This window comes from Arachis hypogaea, chromosome 13 (genome assembly GCF_003086295.3).
Source record: "Arachis hypogaea cultivar Tifrunner chromosome 13, arahy.Tifrunner.gnm2.J5K5, whole genome shotgun sequence".
In the NCBI taxonomy this organism is placed as follows: domain Eukaryota; kingdom Viridiplantae; phylum Streptophyta; class Magnoliopsida; order Fabales; family Fabaceae; genus Arachis; species Arachis hypogaea.
Window position 1 is genome coordinate 1719651 of NC_092048.1, and position 21462 is coordinate 1741112.

Sequence of the window (21462 nt, forward strand, 5' to 3'; positions counted from 1 at the left end):
AAAATATAAAAAAATAACCCTCACTCCTAATTTTCTTCATTTGATGTCAGAGAATTGCTATAGCATATTTGGTTGCGGCATTATGTGAAATTTGGTTGAAGTGTAATGATTCTGTTAATTCAGTTTTGTCCCTATTAAGGAAGTATAGATACCAGGGGTAAGCCTTCATTTTTTATCCATGTACTTTTAGTTTATTAATTAATTCAAATTTGATGAAGTTACATAGTTTCTAATGGTTAAGGTTAATAAGAAAATGTATCAGAAATAATGATAATTTAAATTTAAATTAAATACTTATTTTACATATATAAAATAATTAAATATAAAGAAAAATAAATTAAAACTTTCACTTGCTTGCTTTTTCAGGTAAAAATTCAAGTGCAATCAACTTCAATTCACGTGAAGTTGATAGTTGGGAGTCGTTAAATGATTTGAATAATTTGACTAAATTTTTATCTAACGATTATCAATTATCAACTTTACGTGTCGCACTTGAGTTTCTACCGTTTTTTCAACTGGCACAGAAATTATAATACTAAACGTTTATGAATAAGAATAATGCATATCTCATAATTATCTATTATTATTATTATTATTATTATTATTATTATTATTATTATTATTATTATTATTATTATTATTATTATTATTATTATTATTATTTTGGCAGGGCTGTGGTGTTCTTTCTTAGTATCTTTTATCTTTGCTTACTCTATGGGTTATATGTTCCTGATTGGGAGTTTCAAATTCCAAATGTACCTCCAAAGACATATTTAGTAAGTGCAATTCTACAAATTTCTTTTGTTTTTCTCATTATAAATTTAGAGAGTTCAAGGTTTTAGGGGAAAACGTTGTTTCTTTTATTTTTTTAATATGACTCTTAAAATAAATAATATAAATTAGAAAAAAAAAGACATTATTAATTGATATAACTAAATTATATGTGTACATTAAATTACTTTCAAACAAAAACACATTTTAATTGATATAACTAATATTAAGTTATTATTTATCTAAATATTATAAATAAAAAAATATTATAAAAACATTATTTTTAATTATTACTAGGTCAAATGTGGTGTAAGGGGTGACACAGGACCAGCTTGTAATGCTGTTGGAATGATTGATCGAAAGATTTTAGGTATACAACATTTGTACAAGAAACCAATATATGCAAGGAAGCATGTATGGATATTCTTTCTTTGATAAACCTAGCTTTTTTACTTTTTTATTTTTTGTTATTCTTATTCTTTGATAAATAATTATCTTAGTTAATTATTTCTATCTTTCTATAGGAATGTAGTATTAATTCTCCTAATTATGGACCATTGCCTCCTAATGCTCCTTCTTGGTGTCAAGCCCCTTTTGATCCTGAAGGATTTTTGAGGTTAGTAGTAAACCATATATATAGTTGATTTTATATACAATTTCAAAATTATAATACACTACAACTGAAATAAACATTTTCTATGGTTATTTATTTTAAAAAATCATTATTCATTTTTAAAGAAAAAATCATTTAGCTACTCACTTCCAAAACTGCCGCAACTCCTACATATAGCGACGGTTTACAAAACCACCACTAAATATTCATTACTATGTCGTGTAATATAATACACAAATATACTGTGATTGATTTTAGTAGTTAATTTAGTGTATAAATAATATTTTTGATATGAATAATGGTGAAAAAATAAAAAATTTTTGACAATACTTTAGCAGTTATTGTTCGGTAATTTTAACAACAAAAAATAAGTTTCAATAAAAGTATAAACAAGCATCTTGCATCATTAGTTACTATTAAAAATGCTTTTCAATTTTTCAAAAATTATTAACATAACCATTGATTGTCAAGAATGCTAACTACTTTCTTTGAAAAGCATTGATGCCCTTAAAAAAAATGCTAATATGTTATTTGGTTAAGTATTTATAGAAAATTAAAAAAAATATAAGGGTATGCTAATTAAAGCCTTATTGACTAGTGTGTTATGAAATTATAGTTCTCTGATGGCTGTTGTAACCTGCTTTGTTGGCCTCCATTATGGGCATATTATAATTCATTTTAAGGTAAAACTCACTTCTTTAATTTCATGTACACATATATTATTATATCTTTATCTTTAATTCATATGCATTATTAAGCTTCTAATTAATATTTGTTTTATCTCCATAATGCTAAATGTAGGACCATAGAGTGAGAATTTTTCAGTGGATGTCCCTAACTTGTTTTCTTGTAATTTTGGGGCTAATATTGGACATAATTGGTAAGCATATTATTCTTTTACTTAGTTGTATTTAGGTTTATTTACGATATTTTTTTTAAATGAGGTGGCATAAAAATAAGAAAGATATAAAGTACTATTTTGATCAACATTTGACTCAATTTTAATTTGGTCTTATTCTTTAATATTTAAATGTTATATTTCAATCTCAAAAAAATTTAAACATATTTAATGTTATCATATCATTAAATTTGACACAAATAATAAATATATCGAAGAATCAATAACATTTCTTCGATTTTATACATAAGTAAAATCATTATACTAATAATCACTAATATATATAAAAGTTTTTCCTTTAATTCTAGAGCTCTGATGATTGATGGTTAAAAACAAAAATGAAAAGAGAAAGTTAAGAACTAAATTAATTCATATCACTAATTCTATTAACTATTTGTGCCAAATTTAATAATTATACAATATTAAACTCGTTTAAACTTTTTTGAAATAAACATAAAATGTTAAAAAAATTAAGAACGAAATTAAAATTTGATCTAAATATTGAAAATTAATATAATAATTTATTCAAATAAAAAAGTTTATCTTTAAAAAGGATAAAAAGTTAGGAAGACCATTTTTATAGCGAATATATTTAATTTAAGAGAAAATTTTACTCCTCTCTCCTGCGAAATGCTAAAATGACACTCCCCTCCCCTCTATTTTATAAATGTACATTTCTCTCCATTCTAACTTTTAAAAAACCTCCTCTTTAATCTATTTTAAACTTTTTGTGTTAATTAATGTTAACTTTATCCATTTTTTAAGAAAAATAAATTATTTTTTAACAAAATACCCATTAACAAAAAAATTATTTTTTATTATTAAATTTTGCTTATCAAAATACCATTTAATAAATTATTCTTTTATTGATTAAATTATATTTTTACTAAAATACTTTTAAAAAAATTAATAATTATACTATTTTTTTGTAAAATACCCTTCAATACTTTTTTAATTATTAAATTATAATTTTGCCAAAATTTTCATTAATAATTTTTTTATATTTACTATTAATTTTTTAATATCTATATATATTATTTTAACATTGAATAAAAAATTTTAGTAAGATTATTTTTTAATATCAATATATATTAATTGTTATACATATTAATAGTGGTAAGATTTTTTTTATTTAATGTTAAAATAATATATATTGATATCGAAAAATTAATAGTAAAATATAAAAATAATTGTTAACAAAAATTTTGGTAAAATCATAATTTAATAATTAAAAATTATTAAAAGGTAGGTATCTTAGAAAAAAATAATTTGATTATTAATTTTTTTAAAAGTATTTTAGTAAAAATACAATTTAATCAATAAAAAATAATTTATTAAAGGATATTTTAGTAAGCAAAATTTAATGATAAAAAATAAAATTTTTGTTAATGGGTATTTTTTCAAAAAATAATTTATTTTTTTTTAAGAAATGGATAAAATTAATATTAGTTAACACAAAAAATTTAAAATGGATTAAAGATGAGGTTTTTTAAAAGTTAGAAGGGAGAAAAATGTACATTTATAAAATAGAGAGGAGGGGAGTGTTATTTTAGCATCTCACGGAGAGGGGAAAGGAATTTTCTCTTAATTTAAATATATACGACACTTTAAATTTGTCTCTGTTTAATTTGTATCTATAATTAATCTTATAAGTCTTGCCTTGCAGGAATGCACATAAACAAACCTCTTTACACACTTAGTTATATGTGTGTGACTGCTGGAGCTGCTGGTATCCTCTTAGCCGGAATATATTATATGGTTTGACATTGATTCCTTGTTTCAAAATTCAAGTATTAATAATGAATATACATATCTAATTATTTTTGTATATTATCTTTATATATCATTATTCCGGATTGGAGAACACGTGTTTAAGTATCGGTGTAACATTTAGAAGATTTTTAGTTAGGAACTTAAAGTATTATATAAAAGTTGTCAACCAAATATATATATATATATATATATTGTACATTTTTTAAAAAAAATTAAGACTATATAATTTAATTTTTGTGGTCAATATTCTATAAAATTATCCTCCAATAGTATAATAAGATCGAAACCTAATTGATGGATATGGGTACAATATACAAACTTAATTATAAATTTAACTATAAATATTTTATTAAAAATTCCTTATATAATATAATCGATTACGTGTACATACTTAGCAGGGACAATTGAAAATTAAGTAAACGTAATTAACGAAAGCTTAAGTATATACACATATATATAATTTGCTCTTATTATTACTTTGGTTGAGTTTGATCTCACTAACAATGTGTTAAAGGTTTTTATTTTGTAAATACAAATTATATTTGTCCCGTTATTTTAAAGATTTAGTTAACATGTGTGTTCTAAATTTTAGTTATTATTAGTGAAATTTTTTTAATTCTTTTATTTTTAATTTAATTTATAAACCTAACATGTGTTCTTAAAGTATAAAATAAATATATTTTTTTTACTCTGTTGTAGGTTGATGTTTGTGGATATAGATACAAGATTAGTTTTCTAGAATGGATGGGTAAGAATGCACTATTGATTTACATAATTGCCACTTGCAACCTCATTCCTGTTGTGCTCCAAGGATTTTATTGGGGAGAACCTCGCAATAACATTGTAATATTCTTGCTTCCCTTTCCAATTTAGTAATTTGGAATTTATTTATTTATTTATTTATTTATTATTATTATTATTATTATTATTATTATTATTATGGCATTAAAAACTTAGAAAATTGTTGGAAATTCTGTATTGTTCATGTGTTGATATCATTATCATCTAATAATTAAAACTTCTATATGTTATAGTTCAAGTTGATTGGTATTGGACGTTGAATGAAGTATGGCAATCAAAGTTGGTGGATGGTTTAGGTCAAAAAGAAGATGTAACAATATTTGACCTTCTCTTTCATTGGATGACTTCATCTTCATGGTTGTGTAAATCAGTTTAAGTATTTTTAGATTTTTTTTGTATCATAAGATAGATAGTATTCACATATTCAATGACAGATTACTTTTTTAAATCTAATTTAATCCTTTCATATATTTTTCTCTGCTGATCAGCATATGAATCCCACAAGTGAAAGATAGGGGAGGAAATGATGAAATGCAAAGTTAAACATATATCTAATAACAAAAAAAAAATCAAACATAATATTACTCCAAATAGTTAATTATAACTAGTATCATAATCACTCTCAAAACATTAAAATATTAAACCATTAACTTAGAAGGAACAAGACCAACCTTAAAACAAAACATTTAAAGATTTGGGGAGTGGATTCTCTCCAGTAAAAAAAAAATTAGATAATGTTCAGTATTTAATCTCATCCTTTATTGCTCTCTTTTTTTATTTATTTATTTTTGGTCGTGAAAGATTATATTTTATTCTCTCAAGTGTTCAAAAAAATAGAAAGAATCCATTTCCAAAGACTTGTACTACTAACCAAAACAAACTAATTAAGATTAAAAACAGAAACAAAATCAACAACTATTTTTCTTCATCGATCACTCCACTAATAAGTACTACTTGTAATGATTAATAACTATAAAAATAACTAAACAAAAACTAATTAGTGGCCTAATAACACCAAATAGGTAAAGACCGATCAAATGATGCAGTCATATAAAGTTGATAGTCGATAACTATTTGATGATCTGACATATTTAACAAGATTGTGCATTCGAGTTTCCACCCACCACGAAATATAGACATGCATGCATCATGATCGACCATTCTTGAGAAGCTTGTGGCCAATCTTGTAACAAGCGTAGGCATCAATGCAAGCATACTCAACTTGTTCAATGCTCAAAAACCTAGATTCCCAATTGCTTTCAAAAATATGCAAAGGCTTCAACATGTTCAAACCAACCAAATCCAAAGCAAGTTTCTTCAGCCCTAGCCATGAGTTCCCATCATAATACCTATTTGGCCACTTCTTACTTGAAAGCTCTCTAATATCAGCATGAGAACCACAATTAAGACCATACTCATTTCTAATCTTAGAAATATCATCAGCAACCTCATCACCCACAAAAGTGAAAGTAGGGTTCATGAGGAAGTTCTTGAGTAAAAGTGGCAGCTTGAAAACGTGGAAGAGTTGCAAGATAAGGCACTTGTCATCAATACAAAGTTGCAATGTTGCGGTTTTGTTGTTCTTGTAGCGAGAATAATTTGTTCCTGCATACAAAGTGATGATTTCTTGAACCCAACGATCTACAATGGTGTATGTGTTAGCGACTGTGGTTTCAATTGCTTTTCCATCAAAGTTGATGGTGTATTTTTTTGTTTGATATAAGTGCATAATGTATTTATTAGAAGGGACATAGTTTAATGAAACGGTTGAGGCACCACTAATTCCTTGTTTAGGGCTTGATGATCGAAGCATTTTCATATGTAAATGAAAAATGAGAGACAACACGAAAAGATATCTATGGAGTTTGTTAACTTGGGATGTATTTATAGAGTTAAGAAATAATATAATGTAATCCTAAATCTACAATTTTCTTTTATTGACACAATTAACCCTACCTTTTTCTTCTTCTTGTTTTTATGACTGAGAGTGCATATATGTTCATTTAAGGGATCATGTATTTTTCTGGGTTGGACTCTTAGTGTTCCGAGTTTCTTTGGCAAACCCAATGTAAACAGATAGAGTAGAATAAATGTAATTTCATTTTATTTTTTTTTAAAATAACTATTTGGATCTTGCAAAAGGTATATTTATTTTGGATAATATTAGGTAGACAAAGAAAAAATAGTCAGAACTTGTCTTATTTAATATTCATTAATTATTACAAGTTATGACTATTTTTAGTTGATTTTCTTTAGTTACCAAACATTTCTAATTTATTTTTACTATTTACTATTTTACTAACACTAGAAAAGAGGTGGTAGATAACAGTGATTATTTAGTGGTGGTTGGTCAAGCCACGGCTATCTCTCAATTTTGTAACATTTATAGCAGTAAATCTGGTCAAAGTTGTTAATCTACTTTAAACACTCCCTATCTTTCTCTCTCTCTCCATCTTATTATATATATTTTCTTTAGATCCAACCCCACTAAAGTTGTATTATCATTTTAGAAAAAAAAATATACTATTAATCATTATTAGATTAAGATAATAGGATTCACAAATAATAAATGTTAACAAATTCAAAAATGATTAAAACATTATTTTACTATTTTACAAACATTGTTATTTTAAAAGATTTTTTTTCATTTTTTTCTCAAGACAAATCAAATTTAATCTTAACAGCAACTCTAATGATAGTAAAAAAAAGCTCTATTCTAACACATAGAAAAAAAAGGCCATTAAAATAAAAAGTGAAGAGAATCTCTTCATTAAGACCGAGATCAAGAGTCCCTCTAAAAAGGAATTTTCACTAACCAATAATTTTTTATCATGTGACAAATTACTAAAAGAATTTTAAAAAATATATATATTACATTACATATATGTTTATATTAAATAATTTTGTAATTTCACATATAGGAATTTGTTAAATAATTAAATTATAATTAATTAAATAATTATATTATAATTAATTTATTAATAATTATAGTAATTAATTATATTAAATTATTATATTTTTATTTAATTAATAATTTATATTAATTAAACATATTAATTATTTATATTAGTTATTTAAATTATAATTAATATAAATAATTATAAAAAATTAATATTAAATATTATTTATATTTTTATATTAAATTATAATTAATTAACTTTATTTACATAAAAAAATAAATTTAATTTTTACCCATTATAAAATAAATTTTTGTTAGATTATTTATTTTTATTTATAAAATTTAAAATACTAACTACATTACAAAATTAGATGTTGCAATACTAGCGATTAAATAGTTGTTGTACTATTATTATATATGAAATTATTAATTTTTTTTTAATTTTAATATTTTTAATAGTGAATTATTTTTGAATTTATAAATTTTAATAATATTATTGTAACAATAATTTTAATTATTTTAATTAATTAATTAAGTGGGACTATAATAAGGACTAAAGTTAGTTCCTTCTAATGGAGAAGAGAGAGATGTTTTGAGTTCTTATTTATTGTTTATGACGCAAAATCTTATGTAAAATTACTTTTTATGACAGATGAAACATAAATAAGGATTGGGATGAGTTCCGTACTGAAAATGGTTGTACCCTCAATCATTCTCTCATCCTCAAACCTTCAGATCCTATATCAAATTCTCCTCTTCGAGAAAAGCACTGCTTCTGTCGGATTCGAGGTAGTCATCATGCTCCCTCTAATATCCATGATACATGTTAGTTTCTCTTTTATTTTTTGTTAACGGCGTGTTGATATAGTTCTTAGAGATATAATCATTAATGTTATTATTTTTTATTAACTTGAACTTTTAAAATGAGTGTTTCACGACATAATATTAAAGTTTTATGTCCAAAAAGTTAAAAGTTTGGTTCTTAGTTAATCCTAAAAATGAAAAAATAACATAAGACAAATAAAAAAAAAGAAAAGAAAAAAATACCTATGCAAAAATTAAGTAAATTTAAAAGAAGTCTTTGTTTACAAAAAAGTGATAGAAATATAACCATTAATGTTACTTTCTCTTATTAATTTAAACTTTTAAAATAAGTGACTTTATGATGGTAACATTCTAACATAAATTGTTAACGTTGTGTCAGAACATGCTTCAATCATGTGTAATTAGCTGATGATGTATCACTTACTGACATGTGACATGTAACCATCTCATTATATGTAATTGAACTATATTAAGACATGTAATAGTAACAATTTTCGTCAACACATCGTGGGTATATAAAAAATAATCGATGGACTAACATAAATCATGTGAATATCAATTTTAGAAGACTAAATTGAGTATATTAAAAGTTCATTAACCTTAAAATGAGAGTGCAATTTTAAATACCAACATAAGAGATTTACTTTTAAGTTAATATTATTAGTCTATGCTAGAAAAAGTCAATATTATTTTTTTTTAAGTCAGTTATTTTTCTTTTCACATAGAAGACTAATCAGTCCCCGAAAAGAATTTAGTCCAGAGTAGTTAAACTTTATTGTTAGTTGTCTTACATGTTTTAATTGCATAATCTTTTCCCTCTCTCCCTTTTAAGAATGCACTAATGAATTATTATTATTATTATTTGCTATGGCATTAAATACTTGGAAAATTGTTTGTTGGAAATTCTATATTGTTCATGTGTTGATATTATTATCATCTTCTAATTATTAAAATTTCTATATGTATAGCTCAAGATGATTGGTATTGGACGTTGAATGAAGTTTGGCAATCAAAGTTGGTAGATGGTTTAGGTTAAAAAGAAGATGTAACAATATTTGACCTTGTCTTTCATTAGTTTCAATATTTTTAGACTTTCTTTTTGTATCTTATGATATTAAGATATTCAATGATAGATTTTTTTTTTTAATTTAATTTAATCCTTTTGTATTCACATATTCAAAGTTAAAACATATATCTAGTAACAAAAAATCTCCAAAAATAATATTACTCAAAATCCTTAATTATATCATAATCACTCTCAAAACATTAAAATATTAAAAACCATCAAGCAAGTAACATTGAAGGATCAAGATCAACCTAAAAACAAAACATTCAAAGATCTGTAATAAGAACCAAAACAATCTAATTAAGATTAAAAACAGAAACAAAATCAGCAGCTATTTTCCTTCATCACTCCACTAATAAGCACTACTTTACTAGTAATAACTAATAATAACTATAAACATTAAAAACAACATAACTTAAACTAAACAAGAACTAACCATTCTTGAGAAGCACACACTATAGACATAACACCACACACTATAGACATAAATCATGATGATCAACCATTCTTGAGAAGCTTGTGGCCAATCTTGTAAGAAGCATAGGCATCAATACAACCATACTCAACTTGTTCAATGCTCAAAACCCTAGATTCCCAATTGCTTTGACAAATATGCAAAGGCTTCAACATGTTCAAACCAACCAAATCACAAGCAAGTATCTTCAACCCTGGCTTCCTATAATACCTAAGTGGCCATTTCTTATTTGAAAGCTCTCTAATATCAGCATGAGAACGACATTTAAGACCATACTCATTTCTAATCTTAGAAATATCATCAACAACCTCAACTCCCACAAAAATGAAATTAGGGTTCATGAGGAAGTTCTTGAGAGAAAGAGGCAAATTGTCAATGTAGAAGAGTTGCAAGATAAGGCACTTGTCATCAATGCAAAGTTGCAATGTGGCGGATTTGTTGCTCAAATTTGGAATCCCAGTTGGTCTCCATTCAACATCTAAGCCGACGACGACGAATGATTTTCCTGCGTATAGAATGTTGATTTCTCGAACCCATTGATCTACAATGGTGGATTTGTTAGTGACTGTGGTTTCAATTGCTTTTCCATCAAAGTTGATAGTGTATTTGGAAGTGTCATCAGGGTTGAATGAAACGGTTGTGGCACCACTAATTCCATGTTTATAGATTGGTGATGATGATGACCTAAACATGATTCTTATGAGAAAGAAAACAAGAAGATATCTAAAGAGTTTGGTGGTTAGGGATGAGAAGTAATTTGGTAACTTGGGATGTATTTATAGACTTAAAGAAAGAATGTAATGTAACCCTAACCCTATAACTTCTTTCTTTTATTGACACAATTAACCCTACCCTTTCTTCTTCTTGTTGAATTTATGAATGAGCGTGCATGGATGTAAAGTGATGATGTATTTTTCAAGGATGAACTCTTTGGTAAACCCAATGCATAGTGAGAGTTGAATCAATGAAATTTTATTTTATTTTTTTAAAGTAATTATTTGAGTTTTTTTTTTTTTACTATTTACTATTTTGAGTGTTTATCATTTTTATTCGTAAAAATTTTAGATGCTGATAAATCTATCTATAAAAAAAAACTATCAGATAATTTTCTATCCACAAAAAATGATTCTATACGATAAAATTATTCAAATACTGAAAAATTACTTAAAAATTCTAAATTATTTTTTTCTAATTCTAATCTCAACACCCTTTTTTCAAATAGATACTTTTGCAATAGTAAATAATAAAATCAAATATACTTTTGCAAGATCCAAATAGATACTTTAATATAAAATAAAAGAGAAATACTATTATTAGAATTTATTATTTTTAGTTATTAATTATTCATAAATCTTTAAAAATATAAAATAAAATATATTGTTAAATTATTAAATTAAAAGAATCAAATTAAAATAATTAAATTAAGAATCCTGCTAGAGAGTCAATAGAGTATTTGTATAATGTGTACAATGGTCTATTTATTTGGTCTAATATGAGTTAAAAAATGAACATTCAAGATAAAATACTACTAATTTCTCAAACACAATACACTTATACTATCCAAAATAACCATCCGAATACCAGAAATAAACATATGATATCCTATTGAATCAAACATCCCTATATCCCATTGTATATATTATATAAATATTTTATTAGCTCCCTACACTTCTTCTTAAATTAATGATCAAGTGAAAATAAAAAACAATAAATTCTAATACCACCTAACATTTTTCAAGATGATATAAAGTTGCATTGGGTTTGCCAAAAAACTCGGAACAGTAAGAGTCCATCGTAGAAAAATACACCATCACTTAAATGAAGATACATTCATTCTCAGTCATAAAAAGTTAAAAACAGAAAACAAGAAGAAAGGCTAGGTATAAATAACTTAATTAAGTTACTTTTAAAGAAATAACTTAAATAATAAATATTTATATTAAAAGTAACTTATAAATAAGTTATTTTGTATTTAGTTTTTTAGTTCTAAAAGTACTTATTTTAAGAAAAAAGTGATAAAAAACTTTTCATTATGAGAAAAGTCATTTTTTTAACTTCTCTTTAAGCACCAAAATAACTTTTTAAAAAATTATAATTTTATTTTAAAAATTGTACCAAACATTAATACTACACCTTTTTAAAAGTTAAAAGTTAAAAAAAAGTCACTTATAAACCTATCCAAACGGGCTCTATATTCTTTATTTTAAGTCTATATAAATGCTTCCCAAGTTGGTTGCCAAATTATTTTCGCTGTTTAATCCCCACCAAATAATTAAACTCCTCTTATATCTTCTTGTTTTCTCTAGTTTTTCTTTTACATAAGAAAAATGGTCGTGTTAAAACCAATCCGTTATTATAATGGAATCAGCGGTGCTTCAATCGTTTCTTTCAGCCCTGACACTGCGAAATACACTGTCAACTTTGATTATAATCAAATTGAAACCACAGTAGTCACTGACAAAGCCAGAATTGTAGATCAATGGGTTAAAGACATCAATGATCTATATCCAGCAAATGAATCCGTTATCGTTGGCTTAAATGTTGAACGGTGTGGAAGGAAGAACAGAACCGTAACATTGCATCTTTGCGTTGATTCGAAGTGTCTTATCGTTCAACTTTTCTACATTGGCGAATTGCCTCTTTCTCTCAAGAACTTTTTCATCAAACCTAATTACTTTTTTGTGGGTATTTTGGTTGCTAAAAATATTTCTAGGATTCATGATGAGTATGGTGGTGTCAGTTTGGGTAGTGTTCATGCCGATATTAAGGAACTTGCCATGCAAAAATGGCCCGACCGGTGGAATCAGCTGGGTTTGGAGGATCTATGCAGCGATCTACTTGGTTTGAGTATGAAGAAGCCTAAGCTTGTGAGTTTGAGTAATTGGGATGTTTAAGAGTTTTGAGCGTTGAGCAAGTTGAGTATGCATGCATTGATGCCTATGTTTCTTGGAAGGTTGGTCACAAGCTTCTCAGGGATTGTTGATCATGATGATGCATGTTTATGGTTTATGGTGTTATTGGGTTATTAGTTCTTGTTTATTTAATTTCTGTTTTTAATCTTACTTACCTAGTTTTGGGTTTTTTTTTTTTTTTATAGAACCTAGTTTAGGTTGTTAGTACAAGTCTTTGAATATTTTATTAGTAGGTTGGTCTTGTTCCTTCTGTATGTTACTTATTATTAAGGGTTTGTTTTAATATTTTGAGAGTAATTATTTGGAGTAATATTATTTTTGGAGTTTTTTGTTACATATATTAACTTTGCATATTGTCATTTCCACCCTCTATTTATTCTACGGTTTTTTTTGTCTTGTTTCACTTGTTGCTCTTACTTTTTTGTGCATTTTTAAAGCAATATATGTAAGTGTATATATACTACTTAAATTGTAATTTTTAGTTGTCAATATCATTTAATAAATTAAAATTGCTATTAATTTAAATTATTTTTTATTATTTAGTATTTAGTAAAAGTAGTATCAACATAAATTAGTTTATGGGAAAATATAAAAAAATTAATACAAAAATTTTACATGTAAAGAAAGCCACGTAAGAGAGAGAACCATTAAAATCATTTTAGATCAGTTAGTACAAAAATTCTAATAATTCTCTAACATTATTTATACTTTATTTTATTACCTCTTCTTTATTTATTTTACAATAATTGAGAACACTAAGACCATCTTCAGTAGGGAACTCATCCCAATTCCTGTTTATGGTCCACCTGTCATCAAAAGTAACTCCACATCAGCTTTTGCGTTATAAACAATAAATAGGAACTCAAAGCATCTTTCTCTTCTCCATTAGGAGGAACTAACTTTAGTCCCTGTTGTGGTCCCACTTAATTAATTAATTAAAATACTTAAAATTAATATAATTAATTTTTTTAATAATATTATTTAAATTTATAAATTTAAAAATAATTCATTATTAAAATATATTAATATTAAATAAATTCATATATAATAATAATACACAATATATAATTCGAGATTATACTAATTTATAGTTTTGTGTTTACAACGGCTAATTTTAATAATATCATTAGCATTTTAAATTTTAAAAATAAAAATAACCAACTCAACTAAAAATTATTTTATAAGATATAAAAATTAAATTTATTTTTTAATGTAAGTAAATTTAATTAATTATAATTTAATATAATAATATAAATAATATTTAATATTAATTATAATATAAATTATTAATTAAATAAAAACTTAATTATTTAATTTAATAAAAATATAATTATTTAATATAATTTTTATTATAATTATTACTAATTTAATTATTATTTAATTATTTAATTATTTCAGATTTTATATTATTATTTTTTTATAATAATTTGCCAAATGGCAAGTTATTATTGATTAATTTAAGTCCCTGCTTAGAGGGACTCCCTTACTTTGATCCTTGTGCAGGAACTCACTCCTTTTCTCCTCCAATGGTTAGAGTTCCTATATGTTAGAAAAAAGTCAAAGAGGAACTCACCATTGGAGGTGCTCTAAAAGTCCATCCTAAAAAAAATGTATCATCACTTATTAAATGACCATCTATATATACTCACTATTAATTATTAGACCAAAACAAGACAAAAAACGATATGGAAAGAATGAGGAGCCAATGAAATATTTGTACAATGTGTACAATGGAGGTTTATGGAGTATTAGGGATATAACCATTAGTGTTACTTTTTCTTATCAGCGGATGAGTGGTATCATGACATAGTATTAGAGCGCTAGATCCGAAAGGTCAAGAGTTCGATCTTTGTAAATCCCAAAATCAGTTTAATCTTTTGAGAAGATGTTTATTATCCCTAGTACTCGGATGATTATTCTAGATAGTACGGAGGATGTTCATTTTGTAACTCAATAGCCCATTGTATATATTATACAAATAGTACATTGTCTCCCTAGCGGGATCCAAAATGATAAATTCTTATTTGATAAGTCCATAAATACTGTGCTTCTACAGTATTTGAGAGATTATTCATTGGACTTTGGAGTTGATGAATACTCCTCGGTTGCAAATTAAATCACATTCATTCTAGCTAGTTTGATCTACCAAACTCTGTCTCATCATTTTCTTTTACATAAGAAAAATGTATAGATCATCATCAAGGATCCATAGATTATTTGGCAATAGTAGTAGTAGTAATAATAATAGTGGTGCTTCCAAATACACAATCAACTTTGGTGGAAAAGCAATTGAAACAACGGTTACAAACAAAGCTATTATTGTTGTAGATCAATGGATTGAAGAAATCAATGTTCTTTATATGCTGGAAAATCAACCGTAGTTGTTGGATTAGATGTTTAATGGAGGCCAAATTATTCTCGCTACATGAACAACAAAAAATCCGCAACTTTGCATTGATGAAAAGTGTCTTATCTTGCAACTCTTCTACATTGACAATTTGACACTTTCTCTCAAGAACTTCCTCATGAACCCTAATTTCACTTTTGTGGGGGGTTGAGGTTGCTGATGATATTTCTAAGATTAGAAATGAGTATGATCTCAATTGTGGTGCACATGATCTCAATTGTTTGCTGTTATAGCTCAATTTAATTGGCATTGGACGTTGAAGTATATATGGCAATCAAGTTGGTGTATGATTTAGGGCAAAAATATGAAACAACAATTGAGCTTGTCTTTCATTCATGGATTACATGATCTTCTTCGTAGTTGTGTTGAAGCAATTACAATATTTTAGACTTTTTTGTATCATTAGATATAGGATTCACACATTCATTTAGGATTATGTTTTAAATTTACTTTAGTCATAGCTAATAAATTATTTTTATCTGCTGATCAGTATTTGCAAAGTTAAATATATAATATATAACGGAAAACATCTCCAAAATTATATATTACTCGTCCAAGTATACTTAATTATAATTAGTACCATAATTACTCTCAGAACATTAAAGTATTAAGCCCTTAATTAACCTAGCTAGTTAGAAGCTAGAACTATACGTACTAAGATACAAATTAACAAGCTAACTAAAATAACAAATAAGAATAAATGATCGTTTTTATCCATAAAAGATATAGATGCTGACAAATATACCTATATAAAAATAAAACGACAATTATAACCATGGAAGATGACTTTCGTGTGCCAAGAGTTTCCAGACGTTGGTTATACAATTGATCCGTTAGAATATTCTTGGCACACGGATCGGAAACTATCTTTCGTGAATATAATTATCGTTTTATTCTTATATGAATAAATTTGCCAACGTTTGTATTTTTCATGGATACAAATGGTAATTTATTCAACAAACAAAACCAACCACCATTTTTCTTCATCACTCCACTAATAATTAATAACTAAGATTAAGAGCAACATGAACTACCTAAACAAGAACTAACCCAACAACACCACAAACTAACACAAGGACATCATGAATCAACCATTCTTGAGAAGCTTGGGACCAATCTTTTAAGAACCATAGGCATCCTCAACTTGTTCAATGCTCAAAACACTAGATTTCCAATTGCTCTTACAAATATATATATATATATATATATATATATATATATATATATATATATATATATATATATATATATATATATATGCAATAACAAAAACTAATTAAACATGCATCGATCATCAAGATCAGTTAATCAATCATCCATCATGAGAAGCTTGTGACCGATCTTGTAAGAAACATAGGCAACAATGCATGCATACTCAACTTGCTCAATGCTCAAAACCCTAACTTTCCAATCGCTCAAACTCACAAGCTTAGGCTTCTTTATACTCAAACCAACCAGTTGCTTAGCGAGATCCTTCAAATCCGAGAACTGAAATTGTCCAGGCCATTTTTTCATGGCAAGCTCCTTAATATCAGCACGCACACCATTGAAAATGAGACCATACCCGTCATTAATCTTAGAAGTTTTTTTAGAAACCTCAATCCCCACAAAAAAGAAATTAGGGTTCTTGAGAAAGTTGTTGAGAGAAGGAGGCAATTTGTCAATGTGGAAGAGTTGCAAGATAAGGCACTTGTCATCAATGCAAAGATGTAGTGTTGCGGATCTGTACTGCAAATATTGAAGCGTATTCGGTTTCCATTCAATATCTAAGGCAACGATAACGGATGAATTTGCTGGATATAGAACATTAATGTCTTGAACCCATTGATCTACAATGGTGGCTTTGTCTGTGGTTTCAATTTTTTTTCCATCAAATTTGATTGTGTATTTGGAAGTGTCAGAGTTGAATAAAACGGTTGACGCACCGCTAATTCCATTATACTTACGGATTGATGATGATGATCCAGACATTTTCCTCGGGTATAAAGTGATTAAGAATGAAAATAACTTGGTAATTTGAGATGTATTTAACTATTTATAGACTTAAGAAAGAATATAATGTAATTATGTAATTCTACCTTTTCTTATCCTTTATGTATTTATCACTGAGGACTAAGACCATCTCCAGTAGGGAACTCATCCCAGTTCCTGTTTATGGCCTACCTGTCATAAAAAGTAACTCCACATAAGCTTTTGCGTCATAAACAATAAATAGGAACTCAAAGCATCTCTCTCTTCTCCATTAGGAGGAACTAACTTTAGTCCCTATTGTGGTCCCACTTAATTAATTAATTAAAATACTTAAAATTAATATAATTAATTTTTTTCAATAATATTATTTAAATTTATAAATTTAAAAATAATTCATTATTAAAAGATATTAATATTAAATAAATTCATATATAATAATAATACACAATATATAATTCGAGATTATACTAATTTATAGTTTTGTGTTTACAACTGCTAATTTTAATAATATCATTAGCATTTTAAATTTTAAAAATAAAAATAACCATAGTATTATTGTGCTATATTGAAGGCATACAAATTTTTTGTCTCTAACTAATTAATAGGACTACTATTTATACCTTGTATAGTGAATATTGCATAATTTTCTGTTGCAATATGAATGTGCATGGTTATGAATGACTGCGATCATATATATACGATTGCATCTAAAGAAGTGTCTCGCTCAAAACATAGAAAAACTAAAGCTTCCACTTAACTTTTATTTGTAACCTCACTAGCTACTTAATTAAAAACAAAAAAACTATCAAGTAATAAGAGCATTCCATGTCAATGTGTGGCAATACGGCGTTAAGATTGATGTATACATTATTGTAGTTGTAGAGTCATAGGAAATATTGTAGTAGAGCCTTGTAGTCCATTGCATGTGTGTGTTTGAAAAGTGATTTTGTATAAATAAATTTTTAGGATTAGAAAATATAAGATTAAATTTTTTAAGATATATATATGTTCCCCTTATGCTGATGATGCGGCTTTGACCGAAAGCTGACGTATGCATATTAGGTATATCATCCATGGACACTTTTCTGCTTCTAATAATAAGTAATAACTAACAATAATCGTCATTTAAGAAATGTAAAATATATCTTTCTTCAATGAAACTAATAATAAACTTACCTTTATATATAGAAGAAGAAGTATAGCTAATATATATATAAAGTCATTGTTGTGTCGTTTACGTGCAAGCCTGAGACTCCGAAATACGGTGAAAACTCAGGTGCAGTGGACTTTACGTGAAATTAATAGTTGAGAATCGTTATATGAAATGATTGATTTGACTAAGTTTGCACCCCGAAACATATATAGATGCACTTAATTAATTAATTTAATTGTGTCAATTACAAAAGCAAATAAAACTTATCTGCATATATCTTGTAAGCTAAAGTGAGGTTCCTCTTAATGCACATAAAACTCGAATTTTATTTACAATAACAGATGGAGACACACTTAGCTAAAATGATTGGTTTGCAATTACAAATATTTGTTCAGAAATTAGAGAGATGATTTTGCGGAGAAGGTTGAAGGGTTTGCAAGTCCATGGTTGAGTTATCGTGATGGTTGATGAGGGTCCTGGAGGCCCAAAGAGAACTAAGGGCGCGAAGACGAGCATAGTAAGTAACTCCACATAAGCTTTTGCGTCATAAACAATAAATAGGAACTCAAAGCATCTCTCTCTTCTCCATTAGGAGGAACTAACTTTAGTCCCTATTGTGGTCCCACTTAATTAATTAATTAAAATACTTAAAATTAATATAATTAATTTTTTTCAATAATATTATTTAAATTTATAAATTTAAAAATAATTCATTATTAAAAGATATTAATATTAAATAAATTCATATATAATAATAATACACAATATATAATTCGAGATTATACTAATTTATAGTTTTGTGTTTACAACTGCTAATTTTAATAATATCATTAGCATTTTAAATTTTAAAAATAAAAATAACCAACTCAACTAAAAATTATTTTATAAGGTATAAAAATTAAATTTATTTTTTAATATAATTAAATTTAATTAATTATAATTTAATATAATAATATAAATAATATTCAATATTAATTATAATATAAATAATTAATATAAATTATTAATTAAATAAAAACTTAATTATTTAATCTAATTAATTAATTAATTATTATTTAAATAATTAATATAAATTATTAATTAAATAAAAATATAATTATTTAATATAATTTTTATTATAATTATTATTAATTTAATTATTATTTAATTATTTAATTATTTCAGATTTTATATTATTATTTTTTTATAATAACTTGCCAAATGGCAAGTTATTATTGGTTAATTTGAGTCCCTGCTTAGAGGGACTCCCTTACCTTGATCCTTGTACGGGAACTCACTCCTTCTTTCCTCCAATAGTTAGAGTTCCTATATGTCAGAAAAAAGTCAAAGAAAAACTCACCAAGTTATTATAATTATTTAATGCATGTATGTATCTTCATTTAAGTGATTATGTATTTTTCAAGGATAGACTCTTAGCATTTCGATCCCAATCTATTCGGATAATCTAGGGTGACAAATATTTTAATAATTAATAAATATTAAATAAGATAAATATTTTAGTTTGGCAAATCCAATGTAATGACAGTAGAATTAATGCAATTTTATTTAGGTTAATATTTAAATTCATTGCTCAAGGATAACCGAATCTTTGAATTGGTCTTTCAAAAATGTTGTTAATTACATAAGTAATGAAAAATACAGTCGTAACTTAAATTAATTTTTTTCGTTATAGATAACGGCATGTCACATGACATAATAATATAATTACATAACAGATTATTAATATATCAAATAATTATTCATATCTTAATGTAGCAAAATATATCAATTAATTATTTTATTACAAATGGTATTAATCTATTATCTCATTATTTTATATGATGATATGCTATCATTTAATTAATAAAAAATTTAATTTAACTTATAATTATTATATTTTATAAAGACTAATACGAGTAATAATAAAGATAAAACAAATGAGGCTAAAACTTGAGATCTCTTAGTCAGAAAGAAAGGAAAATTATGCCACTCAAGCTAAGGTTCATTGGCAATTAGTTTAACTTACTTAAAATCTATCTTTTTAGTTTATGGGTCCAAGTGGAATTGGGCTTGAATAATTTTTTCATAATGTCAGAGTTATTGTGAGTTTTACAGGGGTGTAGAAAATCATGAAAGGATAATTCAAAAATTATGTATTAACATAAATTTAATTAATGTGAGAATATTTTTATCAAACAAAATTTTTTGATAGGTATAAGATGAATCGATTTTTTATGATAGTTTTGTCAATGTCATTTTTAATTATTTTTTATGAATAAAAATAATAATTTACTCCTTTATAAGAATGAAAAGTAACATCTTATAAGAAATAATGTTAACATTGAGTGACTTCATTCTAAAATCATTTATTAAAATATCTTTAATTAACTCAGAATTATTAGGATCGAATTAAAATAGAAATAGATTAGGTGGTCTATTTATTCTGATCTGACCCGGAGCAAAATAGATCTAAATCTATCTTTTATCTAAAATGCATCTTAAAAGTACATATTAAGGTTACTTAATAGAAAAAGCTTTTATAAAAAATATACCAATTTTAAAATTTTAAAGCATTATTTGTATTTGTTAAAGTAAAATATTCAAAAATTTTTATTTATATTAATATTAATATTAATATATGTCCTTAAAATACATATTAATTAAACCCATAAAATAATTAAAAGTATGATTTTACTAAATGCTAAATAATAAAAATAATTTAAATTAGTCAATGAGTAATAGCTCAAATGGCATAGTCTCCCTATACTCAATTAAGAGGTTGCGGGTTCGAGTCTCCTATCTTTGGTTAAAAAAAAAATTTAAATTAGTAGTAATTTTAATATTTTAAATTAATAAATGATATTGATGATTAAAATTTACAATTTAAGTAGTATATATATACACTTAAATATATTGATT

General features: G+C 25.6%; 5 protein-coding genes across 5 annotated transcripts; 2 read left to right on the plus strand and 3 right to left on the minus strand.

Moving 5' to 3' along the window:
- The first annotated feature begins 669 nt into the window (after positions 1 to 669).
- LOC112736132 (uncharacterized) lies at positions 670 to 5304 on the plus strand. Its single transcript, XM_072213017.1, has 7 exons — positions 670 to 776; positions 1069 to 1387; positions 2001 to 2067; positions 2186 to 2264; positions 3949 to 4040; positions 4755 to 4898; positions 5090 to 5304. The coding sequence occupies exons 3-7, from the start codon at positions 2008 to 2010 to the stop codon at positions 5114 to 5116; spliced, it is 402 nt and encodes a 133-aa protein (XP_072069118.1). The 5' UTR covers positions 670 to 776; positions 1069 to 1387; positions 2001 to 2007; the 3' UTR covers positions 5117 to 5304.
- A 699-nt stretch (positions 5305 to 6003) lies between these two features.
- LOC112736134 (3'-5' exonuclease-like) lies at positions 6004 to 6669 on the minus strand. The gene has a single exon (XM_025785470.1). The coding sequence runs from the start codon at positions 6667 to 6669 to the stop codon at positions 6004 to 6006; it is 666 nt and encodes a 221-aa protein (XP_025641255.1).
- Positions 6670 to 10144: 3475 nt separating this feature from the next.
- Positions 10145 to 10813, minus strand: LOC112736135 (3'-5' exonuclease-like). The gene has a single exon (XM_025785471.1). The coding sequence runs from the start codon at positions 10811 to 10813 to the stop codon at positions 10145 to 10147; it is 669 nt and encodes a 222-aa protein (XP_025641256.1).
- Positions 10814 to 12448: 1635 nt separating this feature from the next.
- On the plus strand, positions 12449 to 13015 carry LOC112736136 (uncharacterized). Its single transcript, XM_025785472.1, has one exon. It carries the CDS (start codon positions 12449 to 12451, stop codon positions 13013 to 13015), a length of 567 nt encoding a protein of 188 aa, XP_025641257.1.
- Positions 13016 to 16748: 3733 nt separating this feature from the next.
- On the minus strand, positions 16749 to 17411 carry LOC112736137 (3'-5' exonuclease-like). Its single transcript, XM_025785474.1, has one exon. It carries the CDS (start codon positions 17409 to 17411, stop codon positions 16749 to 16751), a length of 663 nt encoding a protein of 220 aa, XP_025641259.1.
- Positions 17412 to 21462: the final 4051 nt, after the last annotated feature.